This window comes from Nematolebias whitei, chromosome 7 (assembly GCF_014905685.2).
Source record: "Nematolebias whitei isolate Nwh7 chromosome 7, NemWhi1, whole genome shotgun sequence".
NCBI classification, from domain to species: domain Eukaryota; kingdom Metazoa; phylum Chordata; class Actinopteri; order Cyprinodontiformes; family Rivulidae; genus Nematolebias; species Nematolebias whitei.
Window position 1 is genome coordinate 2,701,731 of NC_056504.1, and position 17,794 is coordinate 2,719,524.

The following is a 17,794-nucleotide window of genomic DNA, read 5'->3' on the forward strand; positions in this document are numbered from 1 at the left end:
CATGTTTGGAGGTTGCTGTGTTGAAGCTCCATGGATCAGCCTCTCTGCAGCTCTCAGCTCCTTCACTGAGCTGCTCTTGTTCTTCACAGGTAGAAGGTGGGAGCTCTCGTCAAATCATCATCTCCAGCATCATCTTGTTCACGCCACGCTTTTCATCCACTCACCACACACACCTGCAAACATCAGGGGACCAGTTCAACACATCTGGAAGGAAACCAGTGAGATTTTAATACGACCAGTATGATATGATGTCATGTGGGGGAGTGGTGGAGCAGAGGTTACAAGATGGGCCTGTGATGGGAAAGTCGCAGGATCAACTCCCGGTACCGTCAACATCAAAATGAGGTGGAAAAGGTGAAACACCCACACCTGCCTCCACCCTCATTGGCCCCACTCTGGTCCCCTGAGCAAGGCACTCAACCCCCACCACCTGCTCCTAAACAGGTCTCTCTTTAAAATGAGTTCTCGTGACTCAGTGAGTCGACCTGGATAAATAAAGATAAATGAAAAATAAAGTTTAAAATAGAAATACATCATGAGGCCCAGGTTGTGTGTGTGACGTGCACGTTCCTGAGAGTGTGTGTGTGTGACGTGCACGTTCCTGAGGTTGTGTGTGAGACGTGCACGTTCCTGATGTTGTGTGTGTGACGTGCACGTTCCTGATGTTGTGTGTGTGACGTGCACGTTCCTGAGCGTGCACAGACAGAGCAGCTGCAGCTTGTGTTCACTTCCTGTAGTCCTGCAGTTTTCAAGCTGAAATGAAAAAGCATCATGAAGATGAACTTTACAGTCTCTAGTTACCTGTTCATAGAAACACATGGAGGTGTCTCACCGTGTGACTCACAATAAAATATGTAACTTTATGAACTCTAATGAACTTATAATGATGCTCCTACTCTCTGAAGGTGAACCCATGGTACCACACCATCTCTCAGTCGGACAGTCTGACCAGTTTGATCAAAATCCTCCAGTTTAAAATCCTCACTGCTCAGATGAATCCTCCTCAAAGATACTTCCTCCTCTTCCTCACATCTTGTTCTTTGGGAAACCTTCAAAAAGAAAACAGGACATTTGTGTCTACACAAAAACATTGAACAGAGGAGGTCAACCTTATTTTCTATTTCCTATATTCTCCATAGTTTTATTTTTTATATCCTAGAACTTAAACAAAACTCCAGTTCTGATGCATATCTGTTGATAATGAACCAAAGCTGCTGAAATAGTGAGTATGCTTGTTAGCAAAATATTCCTGTCATCAGATCTCAGTCAGCTTCATTGCAGCTGAACACCGTGTTACACTGAACATCACATCAGCTGGTGGACATAAATACAGTACAGTAATATTATATTCACAAAGTACTAACAATAATATGTTCATGTTACTGTGAGAAGTTATCCCCCGAGACCTGACGTCAACAGTCGATTAGAACAGAAAGAAGCTGCGAAGTGCTGAGACATCTTCTGCTTGAACCAAATAAGGACGACCGCTCCAAGATGGCGGCCGAAATTCCTGCGCCGCAGGAGCCGATCAGGGATCTAGTGTTTATATGATATCTGTTCTTGTAACTCGTTATCCTCATTTCATTAAGAGATGTTATAGATGCTGATGCTGTAGACAGGAAGGATCTCTTGTAAAGGTCCATCCCACAGTGGATCCTAAGAAACTGGCTGCAGATGCCGTCCGATCCGTCCACCCAGACTCTGCTGACCTCTCGGTTCCCCCGGGCTGTAGGACCGCCTGAATGCTGGGCAGAACTCCTCCCAGAGCGATGGCCACTCCTCCCAGCAGTCTGCAGAGCTCCTCGACGCTGCGGACAGACAACTGTAGGTACAGAGGGACGATCCTGTCCTTCTGCTGTCATGAGCCATGTTTCCTCCTAGTTCCAGGATCTCAGTGGTCAGGCACTCAAGCACAGCTGGCAGGTAGATGAGAATGCATCCACAGAACATCCTTTTCAACTCATTTGAGATTTGGGGCTGTAGTTGAGATATTATTTGAGCTTTGAGATGTTAATCAGCTGCTGGTTGTAGAAAACTGCCTTGTTGCCATGGTTACGCATCATAACAAATGTCCAAAACTAAAAAAGTTTCAGTAAAAATCCTTCCAGCTGCACAGCATCTGATACCAGAGGAAACAATCATCCAACAAATGTGACTTACATCCAGAAAAAGAAGAATTAAAGTTTCCAAAAGTAAAATCTCAGAATGAAAGTAGAGCTGCTCCAACATGCAGACACCTGGAGAGGCGCAGTTCTAGAACATGATGATCATGAATATGATATCTATGGGTTGGCAGACCCAGTACAAACCCAGTACAGACCCAGTACAAACCCAGTACAGACCCAGTACCGCCACCTACTGAGCCGGAGTGTAACAGGAGATATACAGGGAAAAACAAAAAACTAATTATGTGAAATAACACCGATAATTCATCTAAATTCTCTCTATTAAGTTTGTATTTTTCAAATAAAGAATAATTTGATATTTGACTTTACTAACACCACTACTAAGAATGTAATTAATTGTAAAGTTAATATTCATTTTATTAATTTCTTTTTGGAAACTTCTACTTCATATCCAGAACATTCCATAAAAACATGTTGTACTGTTTCAGGCAGATTACATCTGTCACATAGTCCCGTTGCATATTTTCTTATTTCTTTAAGAGGTTTATTGAGATACGTGTCATTGTTTCTATCCAAAAAAGTTCAATCTGGTCCTCTGGACATTCAAAGAAAAAAAAAAAAAAAAAAACCAAAGCAAAAAAATGTAGAAACGTTTCGTCTCTCATCCTGAGGACTTCCTCAGTCTGAGGTGCTGTATTCAGCTCAGTCTCTTAAATAGCACCTTCTCAGAGTGGCTCAACCAGTTTGCTGCTGACAACCAGAACCAGCTGATCACATGGTCAAGAAGGACCATCAGCCTAACAATGGATCATTAGCACCTGATGGCTGTTTACTGTTCACAGAGGGCTGAGTGATACTAGCAATCACAGCATTGTAAGAGGGGGACAGTTGAACCTGGAGGCTCCACCCCTGTTTAATGATGGACGGTTTCTTTTCACAAAGATGGCCTTTTCACTTTTATATACCTGGATGACTGAGAAAACAAACTTTGTGTTTTTGAAACCATTAGTGAAAAGGCCAGACTTCAGGGGTATCTGAGGCAGGCTTGAAACACAAGAGTCAGGGTGGCTTCTGGGTAATACCAGATGGCTAGGCCTCAGACTGACGAAGCCTCTTGGATGAGGGGCGAAACGTTTCTTTTTAACAAAAAAACGAAGTCCAGATGACATGATTCAACCTTTTTTGTTGTTCTAATTACATGATTTTAATAATAGGTCGTGATCTAAAGCGGGCATGAAACTCCAGAACTGAAAACGAGTCCAACTCCAGCCCTCATCCTATGGGAATAAGTAGTCCCTCGTTTATCGCGAGGTATCTGTACCCTGAAGCACCGCAATAAGTGAAAAACAGCAAACAAACAAACAAAGAAAGGAAGAAAGTACGTACGTATGTACATACATACATACATACGTACGTACGTATGTACATACGTGGATACATACGTATGTACATACGTGGATACATACACATGTACGTATATACATGCATACATACGTATGTACATATATACATGCATTCATATGTATGTACATATATACATGCATACATATGTATGTACATATATACATGCATACATACATAATATTCAAAACAATGTTTCTAAACTATAAATGCGCTAAAAGAGCACAGAATGTCATGATTTCAGCTTTCTGCCTCGGCTGCTCTGTGCCACCTGCAAGCGCTCTCAGCCATGTCCACTTCTCTGCTCTGCACGGAAATCAGCTGATCAGATGTAGGAAGAAGCTCTGTGGGGGAGTGGTGGCACAGAGGTTAGAGAAGGTGGGCCTGTGATCCTGAAAGATCGCCGGTTCAAGCCCCGGTACAGACAACATCAAAAATGTGGGTGGGGTATGTGAAGCACCCACAACTGCCCCCACCCTCATTCGCCCCACTCTGGGCCCTTGAGCAAGGGCCTTAACTCCCAACATCTGCTCCTCCGGGTGTCCTACATAGCAGCTCTCTGCTCCACACAGAGGGCTGTGGTAGCTCGTTGGTCTGTGGTTGCATCAGGAAGAACATCCTGCGTTGAAAAAATAAACTGCCAAGTCTTCATGCGACTTAGTTCGCTGTGGCGACCACTAACGCAGGGAGCAGCCAAAAGAAGAAGAAAAAAAGATGTAGGAGGAAGGTTATCCTGAAATGTGGGCTGCACAAAGGTGGAGCTAAATAATTTTATATAATTTATTTTAAATAAAAAATCTATGCCCATCGTGCGGCTCATCCATCAATCAGCCAATTGTGTCATGTCCAATTTTATTTTGAAAAACCGCGATGAGCAAATCTGCGATAAATAAACCGCAAAGTAGCGAGGGACTACAATATCTCAGCAAATTAGAATATTGAAAAAGGTTCAATATTTAAGACACCTGGTGTCACACTCTAATAAGCTAATTAACTCAAAACACTTGCAAAGGCCTTTAAATGGTCTCAGTTTAGTTCTGTAGACTACACAATCATGGGAAAGACTGCTGACTTGACAGTTGTCCAGAAGATGACCATTGACATCTTGCACAAGGAGGGCAAGACACAAAAGTCAAGTCACATTTATTTATATAGCACATTTAAAACAGTAACTGTTATCAAAGTGCTTACCAAAAAAGATCACAGCATCAAATATTAATAACAAGATATTACAGCAACATGAATAAAAGCATAAAAACATTAAATATAAAGAGAAACAATGAAATACTAAATCAAATCACCCTGCGTTAAATGGCAGGGAGTAAAAGCAAAATGGATGAACACAATCATCAACAATGAAATACCAAATGAGATCACCCTGTGTTAAATGCCAATGAGTACAGATGTGATTTGAGGAGAGAATTAAAAATAAAGACTGAGGTGGCCTGTCGAATGTTGATGGGCAGATTATTCCAGAAATTGGGGCCCATGACTGAAAACGCCCGATCTCCTCTGAGCTTCAGCCTGGTTTTTGGTACGGCCAAAAGCAGCTGGTCTGGTGATCTCAAGGCCCGAGAAAAAGCATAAGGATGAAGGAGGTCAGAGAGGAATGAGGGTGCAAAGGGCGAATGGAGGAGGAACTGTTAAATGTTAACGGCAGATAAATCTGAGAATCATCAGCATAACAATGAAAGGAAAGACCATGTTTCCTCAGGATAGACCCTAAGGGGAGGAGATACAAAGAAAACAGAAGGGGTCCAAGAATTGAGCCTTGCGGGACCCCACAGAAAAGAGGCACTGAAGTAGATAGTGTTAGCAAAATTAACACAGAAACTCCTGTCGCTCAGGTATTAATGGAATCATTCTAACGCTGCACCAGTAATCCCAACCCAGTGTCCTATCCGGGATAAAAGGATACTGTGGTCCACAGTATCAAATGCAGCGGTAAGGTCAAGGAGTACCAGGACTACAGACTGACCAAAGTCATTTGCCAGAAGAATGTCATTGCAGACCCTAACTAAGGCTGTTTCAGTGCTGTGTAGTTTCTTAAAGCCAGACTGAAAGATCTCAAGAATAGAATTTCCACTCAAGAACTCATTTAATTGAGTGAAAACTATTTTCTCCAGGATCTTAGAAAGAAAGGGAAGTTTGGAGATGGGTCTGAAGTTTGAGCAGGTTGAAGGGTCAAGTCCGGGTTTTTTTTGTTAAAGGAGTTACCACTGCATGTTTAAAAGTGTCAGGAACTACACCTGCAGCCATACTGCTGTTTATAATGTCAAGAACAGAGGGTCCAGTGGAGGGTAGGACTTGTTTAAAAAATGATGCAGGATGGGGTCAGCAGGGGAACCGGGGGTTTTCATATGACGTCATTTAGAAATGAGAGGGAAATGGTTTCAAACTGGTTAGACTGATGAGGAGGGGACAAAGACAGAGGGGTCAGCTGTTGTGTGAAGAATCAGTGACCTGATTGACTCAACCTTTTTAACAAACTGGCAACGTTGTCACACGTAACTGCAGAGGCCTCCATGTTGACAGACTGAGGCACGGTTAAAATGGAGTTAATGGTGTTGAAAAGAACGCAGGGATTGTGGCTGTTTGAGGTGATGATTTGGGAGAAATATTAGTTTTTTCTGATTTAACAGTGGCCTGGTACTCTTTGTAACATGATTTTAGCATGATAAAAGAAATGTGAAGTTTGTCCTTCTTCCATTTATGTTCGGCTTTCCTGCATTGAAGTTTGGCTGCGCGAGTGATCTCATTCATCCAAGGGTGTGGAGTGCACTTTGGATGCCTAATTTTTAATGGTGCAACTAGGTCAAGCACCTTAGCACAGGTCTCTTGATGTACAGTGACTAGCTCATGGGTGTTGATGGAAGAGGATTCACAGACAGAGAGAGTTTTTAGTAAAAGCAGATGAAAAGAGCGCAGCAGTGGAAGGGTTAAATGTTCGACAAGGCCTGGCTGGAGGGGGGGGGGGGGGGGGGGGGGTTGGACTCGTTGACAAAAGTGTTGAAAGAAATGGGTTTGTGGTCCGAGAAAACTGCATCCCCAGTTTCTAACTCAGAAACAGATAAACCAAAGGTCAACACTAAATCCAGTGTGTGGCCATGCTGGTGAGTTGGTCCTGCAACATTCTGTACAAAGTTCAGAGACTGGATCAGATCTAGAAAGTCCTGAGTCAGCAGCTTTTCAGGGCAACAGACATGTATATTGAAATCCCCCATAATTAAAACCGAATCATATCTGAGTAAGATCCAAGTTAAAAAGTCAGAGAGTTCAGCCATGAAGTCCTTATTATATTTTGGTGGTCTGTATAACAGCAGAAAAAACAGGATTTGAACGGCCCACCTCAAAACACAGCAGTTCGAAGCTCAAAAAATTAGCTGGTATCTGTACCAGTTCGCAGTTCCATCGTTTTTTGAAAATAGTTAATAATCCACCACCTTTGCCTGATGTTCTCGGAGCATTAAAGTACGAACAGTCCAGTGGTAAAATTTCCGACAGGGCCATGAACTCACCACAGGAGAGCCACGTCTCAGTCACGCAGAAGAAGTCCAGACCGGTGGAAGAGAAAAAGTCCTTCAAGATAAACGTTTTATTAGCCAGAGATCTGGTGTTTATCAGTGCAATCCTTGTAGGAATCACAGCAGAAGTTGTCCATGAAGTTAAGACCAGTGGTCTTGGATTTGTGGAGTTCGACCCGCGACTCCAACGACTGGAAGCACAGCCGCAGCAAACAGGTCTGCTGTGGAAGTGCGACCCGACCCGTGGGACCGGCGGGAAGGACTCAGGTGGATCTGCACAGCACCAGGACAGGTGATTTAAGATGTGGTTCTCGGTTGAAGAGGAAGCCGCAGCAGCAGCCCGGCAGGCTTTGATCCTCACAAGACGGCCGGCCCGTTTTCCACGGTGCCTGGAGCGATGACTTCCAAGTGGGCAGGATACCACGGCGGAGGTAAACAGGAACGTCTTCAAGCAGAGGTGGGGGTCCAGGGGGGGGGGGGGGGGTCCAGAATTACGATCATTATGATGACTGGTGGCAGATAGTCGGAGATTTAGGAGTTGATGACGTTCATAAACCAGCAGTGAGTCGATGTTGTAGGTGAAAAATGACAAAAACAGAAAAAACACGATCACTGCAGACAGAGGCGGAGGGCAGGCCATGCAGAGCAGCGCCATCTTCCCAGATAAAACAAAAGGTCATTTGTAAAGAGGCTGGCTGTTCACAGAGCTCTGTGTCCAAGCACATTTATAAAGAGGCGAAGGGAAGGGAAAAATGTGGTAGAAAAAAACTGTACAAGCAACAGGGATAACCACACCCTGGAGAGCATGGCGAAACAAAACCCATTCCAAAATGTGGGAGAGATTCACAAAGAGTGGACTGTAGTTGGAGTCAGTGCTTCAAGAACCACCATGCACAAATGTATGCAAGACATGGGTTCAGCTGTCAGATTCCTTTTGTCAAGCCACTCCTGAACAAGAGACAGCGTCAGAAGCGTCTCACCTGGGACTGCTGCTGAGTGGTCCAAAGTTTTGTTCTCAGATTAAAGTAAATTTTGCATTTCCTTTGTAAATCAAGGTCCCAGAGTCTGCAGGAAGAGAGGAGAGGCACAGAATCCACGTTGCTTGAGGTCCAGTGTTGAGTTTCCACAGTCACTGATGGTTTGGGGTGCCATGCCACCTGCTGGTGTTGGTCCACTGTTTTCTGAGGTCCAAGGTCAATGCAGCATCTACCAGGAAGTTTTAGAGACTTCCTGCTTCCTGCTGCTGATCAACTTTGTGGAGATGTAGATTTCATTTTCCAACAGGACTTGGCACCTGCACACAGAGCCAAAGCTACCAGTACCTGGTTTAAGGACCATGGTGTCCCTGTTCTTAATTGTCCAGCAAACTCTTCTGACCTTAACCCGATAGAAAATCTACCGAGTATTGTGAAGAGGAAGATGTGATGCACCAGAGCCAACGATTCAGAAGAGATGAAGGCCACGATCAGAACAACCTGGACTCTCAGAACACCTGAGCAGAGACACAGACTGATCCACTCCACTCCACGCTGCGTTGCTGCAGTAATCCAGGTAAAAGGAGAAACAACTAAGTATTGAGTACTGTACATGCTCATACTTTTCATGTTCATACTTTAAAGTTGGCCAACATTTCTAAAAATCTTTTTGTTTAATTGGTCTTAATATTCTAATTTTCTGAGATACTGAATTTGGGGTTTTCATTAGTTGTCAGTTACAATCATCAACATTAAAATAAATAAATATTTGAAATATATCAGTCTGTGTGTAATGAATGAATATAATATACAAGTTTCACTTTTTGAATGGAATTACTGAAATAAATCAACTTTTTCATGATATTCTAATTTTATGACAAGCACCTGTATATATGTATATAGAGATCATTAGACAGATTGCCCATAAGCAAATATTTAATTATGAGACATTTTAAGGTAACAGCTGGGCTTCAAAACCACAGCAAAGTGGGTGAACACATGCCTTGCTGTTTTTTTTAATTTTGTAGAATGGTTTATAGCAATTTCTAGTGGCTACATCTTGAGTTCAAAACTTGATATCATCTCAAGTGCTAGACTTGAACCAGAGTTCAGGTCCAGCAGGAACTGGCCTGCTGTCAGAGACGCAGCAGTTATTTAGCCCTTACTATAGGATCACTGTTGGAAACCTTTTGAACCTCAGGAACAGATTCATCTTTATGGTTTCTGTTTACAAATCAAAGGGTAAACTAAATCAAAACATTTTCAGATTGGAGCATTAAGACTTTTAGTTTGTAAATGTAAAAATCAACCAGATTTTACTGTCAAAACATTTATTTACAGATATGTTAGAACACTAGTCTTCTACATCAACATGTTAGGTTCATTTGCAAGTATTGTAAAAACCAATTTGTAAATATACAGCGGATTCTAAAAGTGACACTTTCAAAGTGGCACTAAACCACTGGGTTGAGGACGTAACTCCAATCCTGTTGAACTTTAGTGATTCTTTCATTGTATGTGAAAATCTCTCTGTACGCAACATCAGCCTGCAGCAAAGTGAACACTTGAAAGAAAACTACATTCAGTCTCTTCCTGGAAACTGTGTAAACTTTGGTTAAATCTTAAAGTAAATCCACTTGAAGGAGTTCAAGAAAGTGGAAAGCAGCATGTCTGAGGAACTGTGAGAACCTGAATGAGACTGGCTTCTCCAGACTATAGTCCAGAGGTTGAGCCCACCTCACGGCAGTAGCTCAGAAGCTTTCAATCAGGAAACAGACAACGGACGGCATGGGGGTGCATTTAAAGACTGCTCACCTGACGGTGTTGAAATGGATTGTTGTATTAAACTACATGTGGAGCAGAGGACAGCACCAAACCTCTGAAATGCTCTGATGTGTGAAGGTAAATTGTTTTCATCAGGTCTCCTGGTTCAGTAACAAACTGTACAGAATGTGCTCCTTTTGGTCGCGATGACCAACATTTGTTGGACCTTCAGCAGATTCTTTGGGCCTGAGCCACTCACACCTCAACCCTTCATTTTCACTACAGTTCACGAGGAAGTTTAAAGTAAATCTTAGTTAGAACATTCATTTCAGATGTGACGTTAACATGTTGCCACTTATTAGAAAGTGAAACTTTCTCAAAAAGATGGGGGCCCTCCTGTTTGGAGGTGGTGGCTCTGGGTTGGAAGTGGTGAGGGCACGCTGAATAACACCCTCTCTGTTTGGGTGGGGTCCTGTTTGGACAGTCACTGTGGGGTTCCTGCAGCAGCAGGCACAGGGGAGCTCATGGCGTTGGTGGCAGCTGACAGCACTGGTGAGCCAGTGAGAGGACCCAGGGCAGTGGAGGCTGGCAGGGCAGAGATAGCTGGGGAAGAGAGCACCACATGCTGTTTAGTCTGCATCCATTCAAAGCTGGGTCCGCACCGCAAACACCTCCATGTCAGACTCAGGCTTCAATTTCAACACGAGCAAAAACATAGAAATGGAAGGTTTAATTTTGATCTTTACAACCAACTTCTCACCAGTGATCATGTTGGCTGTGGTAACAGCTGGGTTCCCACTTGGCAGGTTGGCTGAGCCTGCCAAACGAGACTGTTCTTTCACAATAGGAACTGAACAATCAGGAACAGAAAATCCATGATTAGCTTCCACATTCACAGAAATCATTTCAGAACAAAAAGATAAGAGCTTACAGAAGTAAGGATGATCCATGGCCTCGCGGGCAGTCAGACGAGCCTGGTGGTCATAGCGTAGGAGCTTGTCAAGGAAATCCAGAGCCTCAGGACTGACCAGGTGCTGGTTCTCACTGTGGACGAAACGCTCCCATCGTTTACGAGAATGCCTGAGGAAACGAACGAAGATTTCATAAAATAAACACAGTACTCCAAGAGATGGTTTCAGGTTTATGGAAGATCATTTTTGGTGCCAAGATTTACAAATCTGGATAAAAATATCAAAATCACAACTGAGTTTTTTTCCTAATTTTCAAAGCAGATGGGTTCATTTAAAAAGCCCTTTCTTGAAATGCTGAGAGCTTTTTTTATGGGGACAGACCCACACTAAAATGGAACCTGCCCTTCCATATGTGACATATGAGAGGGCCAGGACGCTAGTTTCTTTCTAGAAAGGACCAGCAGAGGGGAGCGCTATGTAGTTGTTTTTTACTGAACTTTATTTATCTTTGACAAGTTTGTAATGAGAGACACCGTGAGATGGATTTAGCTCAGGGGTGCTCTCTTACATTTTATAATATCTGGACTAATTCAAGTACATAATATTATACTTAATTTAAACGGATTCTTTCATTTTTCTGGACTAAGTAATATCGTGCCTAGAAGATTAAATGTGGACAAAGATGTGTTTAAATTTCTGACCCACCAACAGCAGTGCGGTCTTTTATTTATCAAAACGATTTAAACACATCACACATTTTACACATTGATTGGCATAATTGATTACAATAACACAGCTTAATTAATGAGCTTTACAATGAGAAATCATACGGCCATGATTCCTCACTTGCAGCTTGAAACAACAGACATATCCTTAGATCTTAAATTAATGTCTGCAGGCTTTAGCTTATCTTTACTGGCAGGGAAATATAGAGATGGAGTAAAGTTTCTGAAGGAAAAGTGGATACTTAGGGTTAACTAAGATAATAAAGAAAAGATGGGGAGTTATCTTGTTTGAAACCAGATAGCACGTTTCCCGGTGATTTCAGCCAGATGGTACCCGAGCGTCGACTCTTTACCTTGGTGGGGTTTCAGAGAGGCCTTCTCCGGACGTCCAGCAAGGCTGAGTCTTTTATCTCCAGGGAATTGTATCCGCTTCTCATCAACTTGGGACCACGAGGCTGACTGGCCCAGCTTCCAAAATAAACTCCCCCGAAAGATAGGATTAAGTTAAGTGGAATTTCAGCAAACGTGCTGAACTCCTGAGATGTTGAATAGGTCTTTGGCGTGATGACCTGAACCAACACTCCAGACAGGTGTCATCTGTCAGAAAAAGACCACCGTGGACTTCACCCTTGCAAAGTCACACTGTCTTCCTTCTCAGCAGAACTCTCTGTTCTGAACTTTTGGAACTTCTGTTCTCCCTGGAACTAGGAAGTGTCGACTTTTAAAGAGTTCTGCTTCCGGTCACTTTTGGGAAGTCCTGATTGGTTGAAAGAACCAACAGGGGTGTGGTTTTAGTGACGTCAGAGGGTCATTACAAGTCAGAAAAACAGCGGAGATGTTTAGGAACAGACAGAGAAATGTTTTGGAGAAATGACAGACTTACAGGTGCCAGTTTTCTTGTTTCTGTCTGAGAGGTTTAAAACATGACAGTACGTTCCAATAACTTGCTTCGGACTGTCTCCGACTTTTGACCGACATCACTCCTTTCTCATTTCAGACAGAAGATCAAAAATGCATAATTACTTTGTAACATAGACATTTAACTTGATTTCTACTTTGAATGAGGATTAAAAATCATTAATACTGTTTCACAGTTGATTTAAAATGAGTAGTTCACTTCAACATTTACAAATGGTTTGAACTAAACACACTTTTGATTATCAAGACATTGTAAAAATAGTAATGATAATATAAAAAAGAGAGTGTTCTTTCAATTGATTAGTTCAGGATACAATTAGAAAGTCTCTGGATGAGCTAATTTGTATTTCTGGATTCAAATCAATGAAATAACAGTTCCTGTCCCATGAAGGTCTTCAGAGGCAGGTCTTGACTGGAGGCTTAGTTCACTACAAGTTCTAACAGTAACATGCCAAAACGTTGTGTAGCTCTTATACTGTAGCCAAACTTAAACCCCTGCTCTAAACGTATACATAGTTCCCCCACACGTGACCAGTATTGCGCAATACCGGGTTTTCCGCCATATGTAAAGGCAAATTCGAGGAAGATGTCTTACAGACCAGACCTCAGTATACTGATACTCTTGACCAAGAGCAAGATATAAGCATGAAATAGATGCGGTCGGAGTTGACCCCTGACGTGGACAAAGAAATGTCAGACAAGTTGTCACCGAGAAGTTACTTTGACATCGTTAATTATCAATGAACACGAGGAGTCCACAACGGAGGAGCTTCACAGCTTTAAATCCATGGATGCTTATAATCAATGATGGATTTGTGACGGACGTCCAAACTCTTCATGTTAATAAAGTTCTGGTGACTGGCAGAGTAAGTAGTTCAATAATATACACGTAGATGTCCCTCATAGCTACATGCTACATGAGCTAAGCTAATCTGTGCTACAGTAAATATCAGCTATGTTTAATGTAGCACAACAAAACATCAAAACATGCATGTTGCTGCATGTTCCTCCTCCAGGAGGAGACTGACACAGTTCTAAGTCAAAGCCTATAATTAGAAATTCAACACAGCTGAAACTGATACAAGATGAGAACTGTGGGTGATTTGATGTCTTTTAATGAAATGACTCCATGCAGCTGATCATAGTGGACTACAGATTAAAAACCAGATCAACAACTCTCTTCAACAAGGACTGATGGAGACCAGTGGAGGTTCTGACTTTAAACACACTGGAACAGATTCCTCGTCATGTGGGACCACCAACCCCTCAGGATCCAAGACTGGACCCAGGTCCAGGATCCGAGACTGGACTCAGGTCTAGGATCTGAGACTGGATCCAGGTCTAGGATCTGAGACTGGACCCAGGTCTAGGATCTGAGACTGGACCCAGGTCTAGGATCTGAGACTGGACCCAGGTTTAGGAGAGTCCTTGCACTGGAGCTTTTCTTTGGCTCGAACTCGGCCCTTCACTCGTCTGAACCTTAAAAAAAAAAAAAAAGATTAGTAAACATTGTCATGTTGCATCACAGTCTAAAATAAGACAATTAATACAGTTGCTAACATTTTTACTCAGTCACAAAGATATATGTTCAATTTTATATTGATTTTAGTAATTTTTATCTTAGATTTACTTTAATATTTTTGAATTATTGTGCCGGCTGCTTGTGTCTTTACCTGCTGTTCCTCTGCTGCTGATGTTCTCAGAGTCAGGGTCTGTGAACTTCAGTGCAGGAGACCAGTCTGTGCTGGACTTGTGTGCACGCCTTCCTGAAAAAACTAATAATTCAATACAACAAATGTTGTAATACACAAAGATGAACTTGTGTTATGGAATATTTTCAGTACAGATGCATCCACTGCTTTGTTCACACGAGAGTAAAGAGGGACTCATAAAACAAACTGATAGTTCTCAATGTTGCAGTGTTCAAATATTATGTATATTAAGTACAATGTGTATATGTATATACTGTACAGTGTATACAGTATATACATATACACATTGTGTACTGTACAACATGTATTTATATTAATCATTGACAGATTTGTTTAATAAATGCTTTAACTGATATTCACTCACATTTTAGTACAATTTTATCTTCATGTGTGTTTTCTCTTCTTTTATTCACATCATTATTTTAAATGTGCTTTAATAACTCTGGTTTAATGACGGCTCATGTGTTGTGAGCTGCTGTAACGTCATATTGACCCGGTCTATCTTGAAACAAAGATGTGTAAACTGTCTCAATCAGATCTAACCAGCTAAATAAAGGTTTAAATAAAATTACGTGCAGCCTCCTGACAACAAACAGTCCAGGCTCAACACGGGACCAGAACCAGAACTTTGTTGCTGTGAGTGTTAAGGTGTGGAGGTTAGCACGTAGCATAGCATTGCTAAGCTAACTACAGTAGTAGAGACGTTAAATCATTAAAAAAACAGTTCCAACACACACAGTTACACTCTGACATTGTTCTGACATTGTCTCACAAAATGATTTATATAGAATTTTTTGTTTACCGGACAAAAAGTGATGGGAGCACGACGTCTTCGAGGGCAGATCCTTATCCAGACTCAAGGTGTCCTGAGGTGAGCTCCTCCATGGAGCTCCTTCACATTTCATTATTTTTGGGATTAAGTGAAAACAGCGCTTTGCCCAAACGTCTCCCCGGTTGTAACATCCTCTAACCAACACGAAACAACCAGTGCGGTTTACTTAAAGGAAAAAACTAGATAAAATTTAACTACCAGTAAACTTAACTGTGTCTGTACCTGCTGCCTCCCAACATGGAGGACGCACCGGAAATGCCCCTGATGTGACATCACGTGGGAACTATGTATCGGAGCACAGAGGCTGTTTCTTTTCATCAAGAGATGAATACCAGAAAAGAAAACTTTCAGCTTTTATTTCTAGGTGTTTACACCTGGATCTGATAAACAACTTGAAGATGGCATTATTTGAAGATTATTAGATGACCAAAAGTAAAAGAACATGTGGGTGTGGGTGAACATGGGTGTTTCTGTTGCCCACGTGTGCCATGGGACATAAAGTCAAAGTTTCTTTATTTGTCATTCGCACCACACCTGGAACATGTGGTGGAACAAAATTGTGTACAAAGGGTCCCAGTTACATCCAATAAATTAGTATAAATTGCAACGAAAAACAGTAATAAGATCTAAGGTATGAACTAAGAAAAACGTTAAACTAAGAATACGCTAAACACTAGTAGTACAAAAACAATACGCCGAACAGCAGCGCGAACATGAGTCTGTGTGAGCACATGAGTACCAGCAACGTTAAATAAATCAGCAGCATAATATCAGCAGCATGGATAGTCAGCAGCATATATCAACAATCAAGTGGCATTACAGTTAATTTTTTCCCACAGTGATTATTCTGGTTAGAGATTCATGAGTAACAGCCTCAGGGTAGAAGCTGTTCCTCAGTCTAGTGGTTCTACACTTAATGCTCCTCAACCTCCTTCCTGAGGGGAGCGGGGGGAAAAGTGTGTGTGCTGGGTGTGTGTGGTCCTTCGTGATGAAGGTGGCCCTCTTCCTGCATCTGGAGGTGTAGATGTCTGTGATGGTGGGGAGACTGACTCCAACAGACTTCTGTGCAGCCTTCAAGTCAGAGTCAGAGTTTCTTTATTGTCATTCCACCTCATGTGGTACATGAGGTGGAATGAAATTATATACACAGGATCCCAGTTACATCCAACAATAAAATGTAGGGCTGCAACTAACGATTATTTCAATAATCGATTCATCGGCCGATTATTTTTTCTGATCTGATTTCTTCTGATCTCTTGGATCCACCGCCTCCTTTAGTCTGGGTACATCGTGAAAAGCATGGTAGGACAGATATGGTTGTTTTCTTGCCCCACAAGAACAACCAGGAACTGAACAAAAGAAACCACGCAGAGACTGAGCCATTTTCCTCACAGTCTAATGCTAACGCTATAGCCACCGGAAGTTGTTGAAACACCACATCCGCTTTAAAACCCGGAAGCGTGAAAAAGGTCTATTCTAATCGTGCCTCAGTCTGCCACCATTGAGGCCTCTGTTGACACCTGTAATGTTTGTCAGGCATTTTGTTGAAAATGTTGAGTCAATTAGGTCATCAATTCCACACTCCACAGCCGACCCTTCAGTTCTTGTCCCCTGCTCAGCAGTCTTCAGTCACTTTGACCCCATCTCACTCTCATTTTTAAATGATGTTTTTGGTCACAGGAAACCCTCAGGCTCCCCTGCTGATCCCATCCCTGCTGCAGTTTTTAAACAGGTTCAACTGGACCCTCTGTTCTTGCCATTATTAACAGCAGTTTGGCTACAGGTGTGGTTCCTGATGTCTTAAAACATGCAGTGGTAACTACATTAATTAAAAAACCCGGACTTGACTCTGCAGCTTGTTCAAACTTCAGGCCAATCTCAAAACTTCCATTTCTTTCTAAAATCTTGGAGAAAATAGTTTTTAGTCAACTAACCAAGTTTTTGAATGTAAATGGAATTTTTGAGATTTTTCAGTAAGGATTTAAACAACCCCCTCCCTGGGCTGCCACCTTACCGTGGTGGAGGGGTTTGAGTGTCCCAATGATCCTAGGAGCTATGCTGTCAGGGGCTTTACGCCCCTAGTAGGGTCACCCATGGCAGACGGGTCCTAGGTGAGGGACCAGACAAAGTGCAGCCCAAAGACCCCGATGAAGAGAAAAACAAATGGAGTTAATGTTCCCTTGCCTGGACGTGGGTCACCGGGGCCCCACTCTGGAGCCAGGCCTGGAGGTGGGGCACGATGGCAAGCGCCTGGTGGTCGGGCTTTTACCCATGAAGCTCGGCCGGGCACAGCCCGAAGAGACATAGGTCCCCCTTCCCATGGGCTCACCACCTGTGGGAGGGGCCAAAGGGGTCGGGTGCAATGTGGGATGGGTGGTGGCCGAGGGCAGGGACCCTGGCGGTCTGATCCTCGGCTACAGAAGCTGGCTATTGGGATGTGGAATGTCACCTCACTGGTGGAGAAGGAGCCTGAGCTGGTGTGTGAGGCTGAGAGGTTCCGGCTAGAAATAGTCGGACTCACCCCTAAGCATAGCTCTGGCTCTGGAACCAGTTTCCTTGAGAGGGGCTGGACACTCTTCCACTCTGGAGTTGCCCATGGTGAGAGGCGCCGAGCAGGAGTGGGCATACTTATTGACCCCCAACTTGGTGCCTGTGTGTTGGGGTTCAAACCCGGTGAATGAGATGGTGGCCTCCCTCCGTCTACGTGTGGGGGGACGGGTTCTGACTGTTGTTTGTGCTTATGCACCAAACGGCAGTTCAGATTATCCACCCTTTTTGGAGTCCTTGGAGGGGGTACTGGAAAGTGCACCTCCTAGGGACTCCCTTGTTCTGCTGGGGGACTTCAATGCTCATGTGGGCAATGACAGTGAGACCTGGAGGGGTGTGGTTGGGAGGAACGCCCCCCCC

The 17,794-nt window shown here is 43.0% G+C and overlaps 2 protein-coding genes across 2 annotated transcripts in view; one reads left to right on the forward strand and one right to left on the reverse strand.

The window, feature by feature from the left end:
• LOC119412092 (casein kinase II subunit alpha-like) overlaps positions 1-17,794 on the forward strand; it is a 64,343-nt gene that overhangs the window by 36,759 nt on the left and 9,790 nt on the right. The gene's annotated exons all lie outside the window — the stretch shown is intronic.
• Positions 9,349-10,869, reverse strand: LOC119411633 (casein kinase II subunit alpha; the record flags this gene model as incomplete). Its single annotated transcript, XM_037678537.1, is given in 3 exon segments — positions 9,349-10,392; positions 10,550-10,639; positions 10,721-10,869. Coding segments are annotated over 3 exon segments (358 nt in total), but the record flags the coding sequence as incomplete, so codon positions are not given.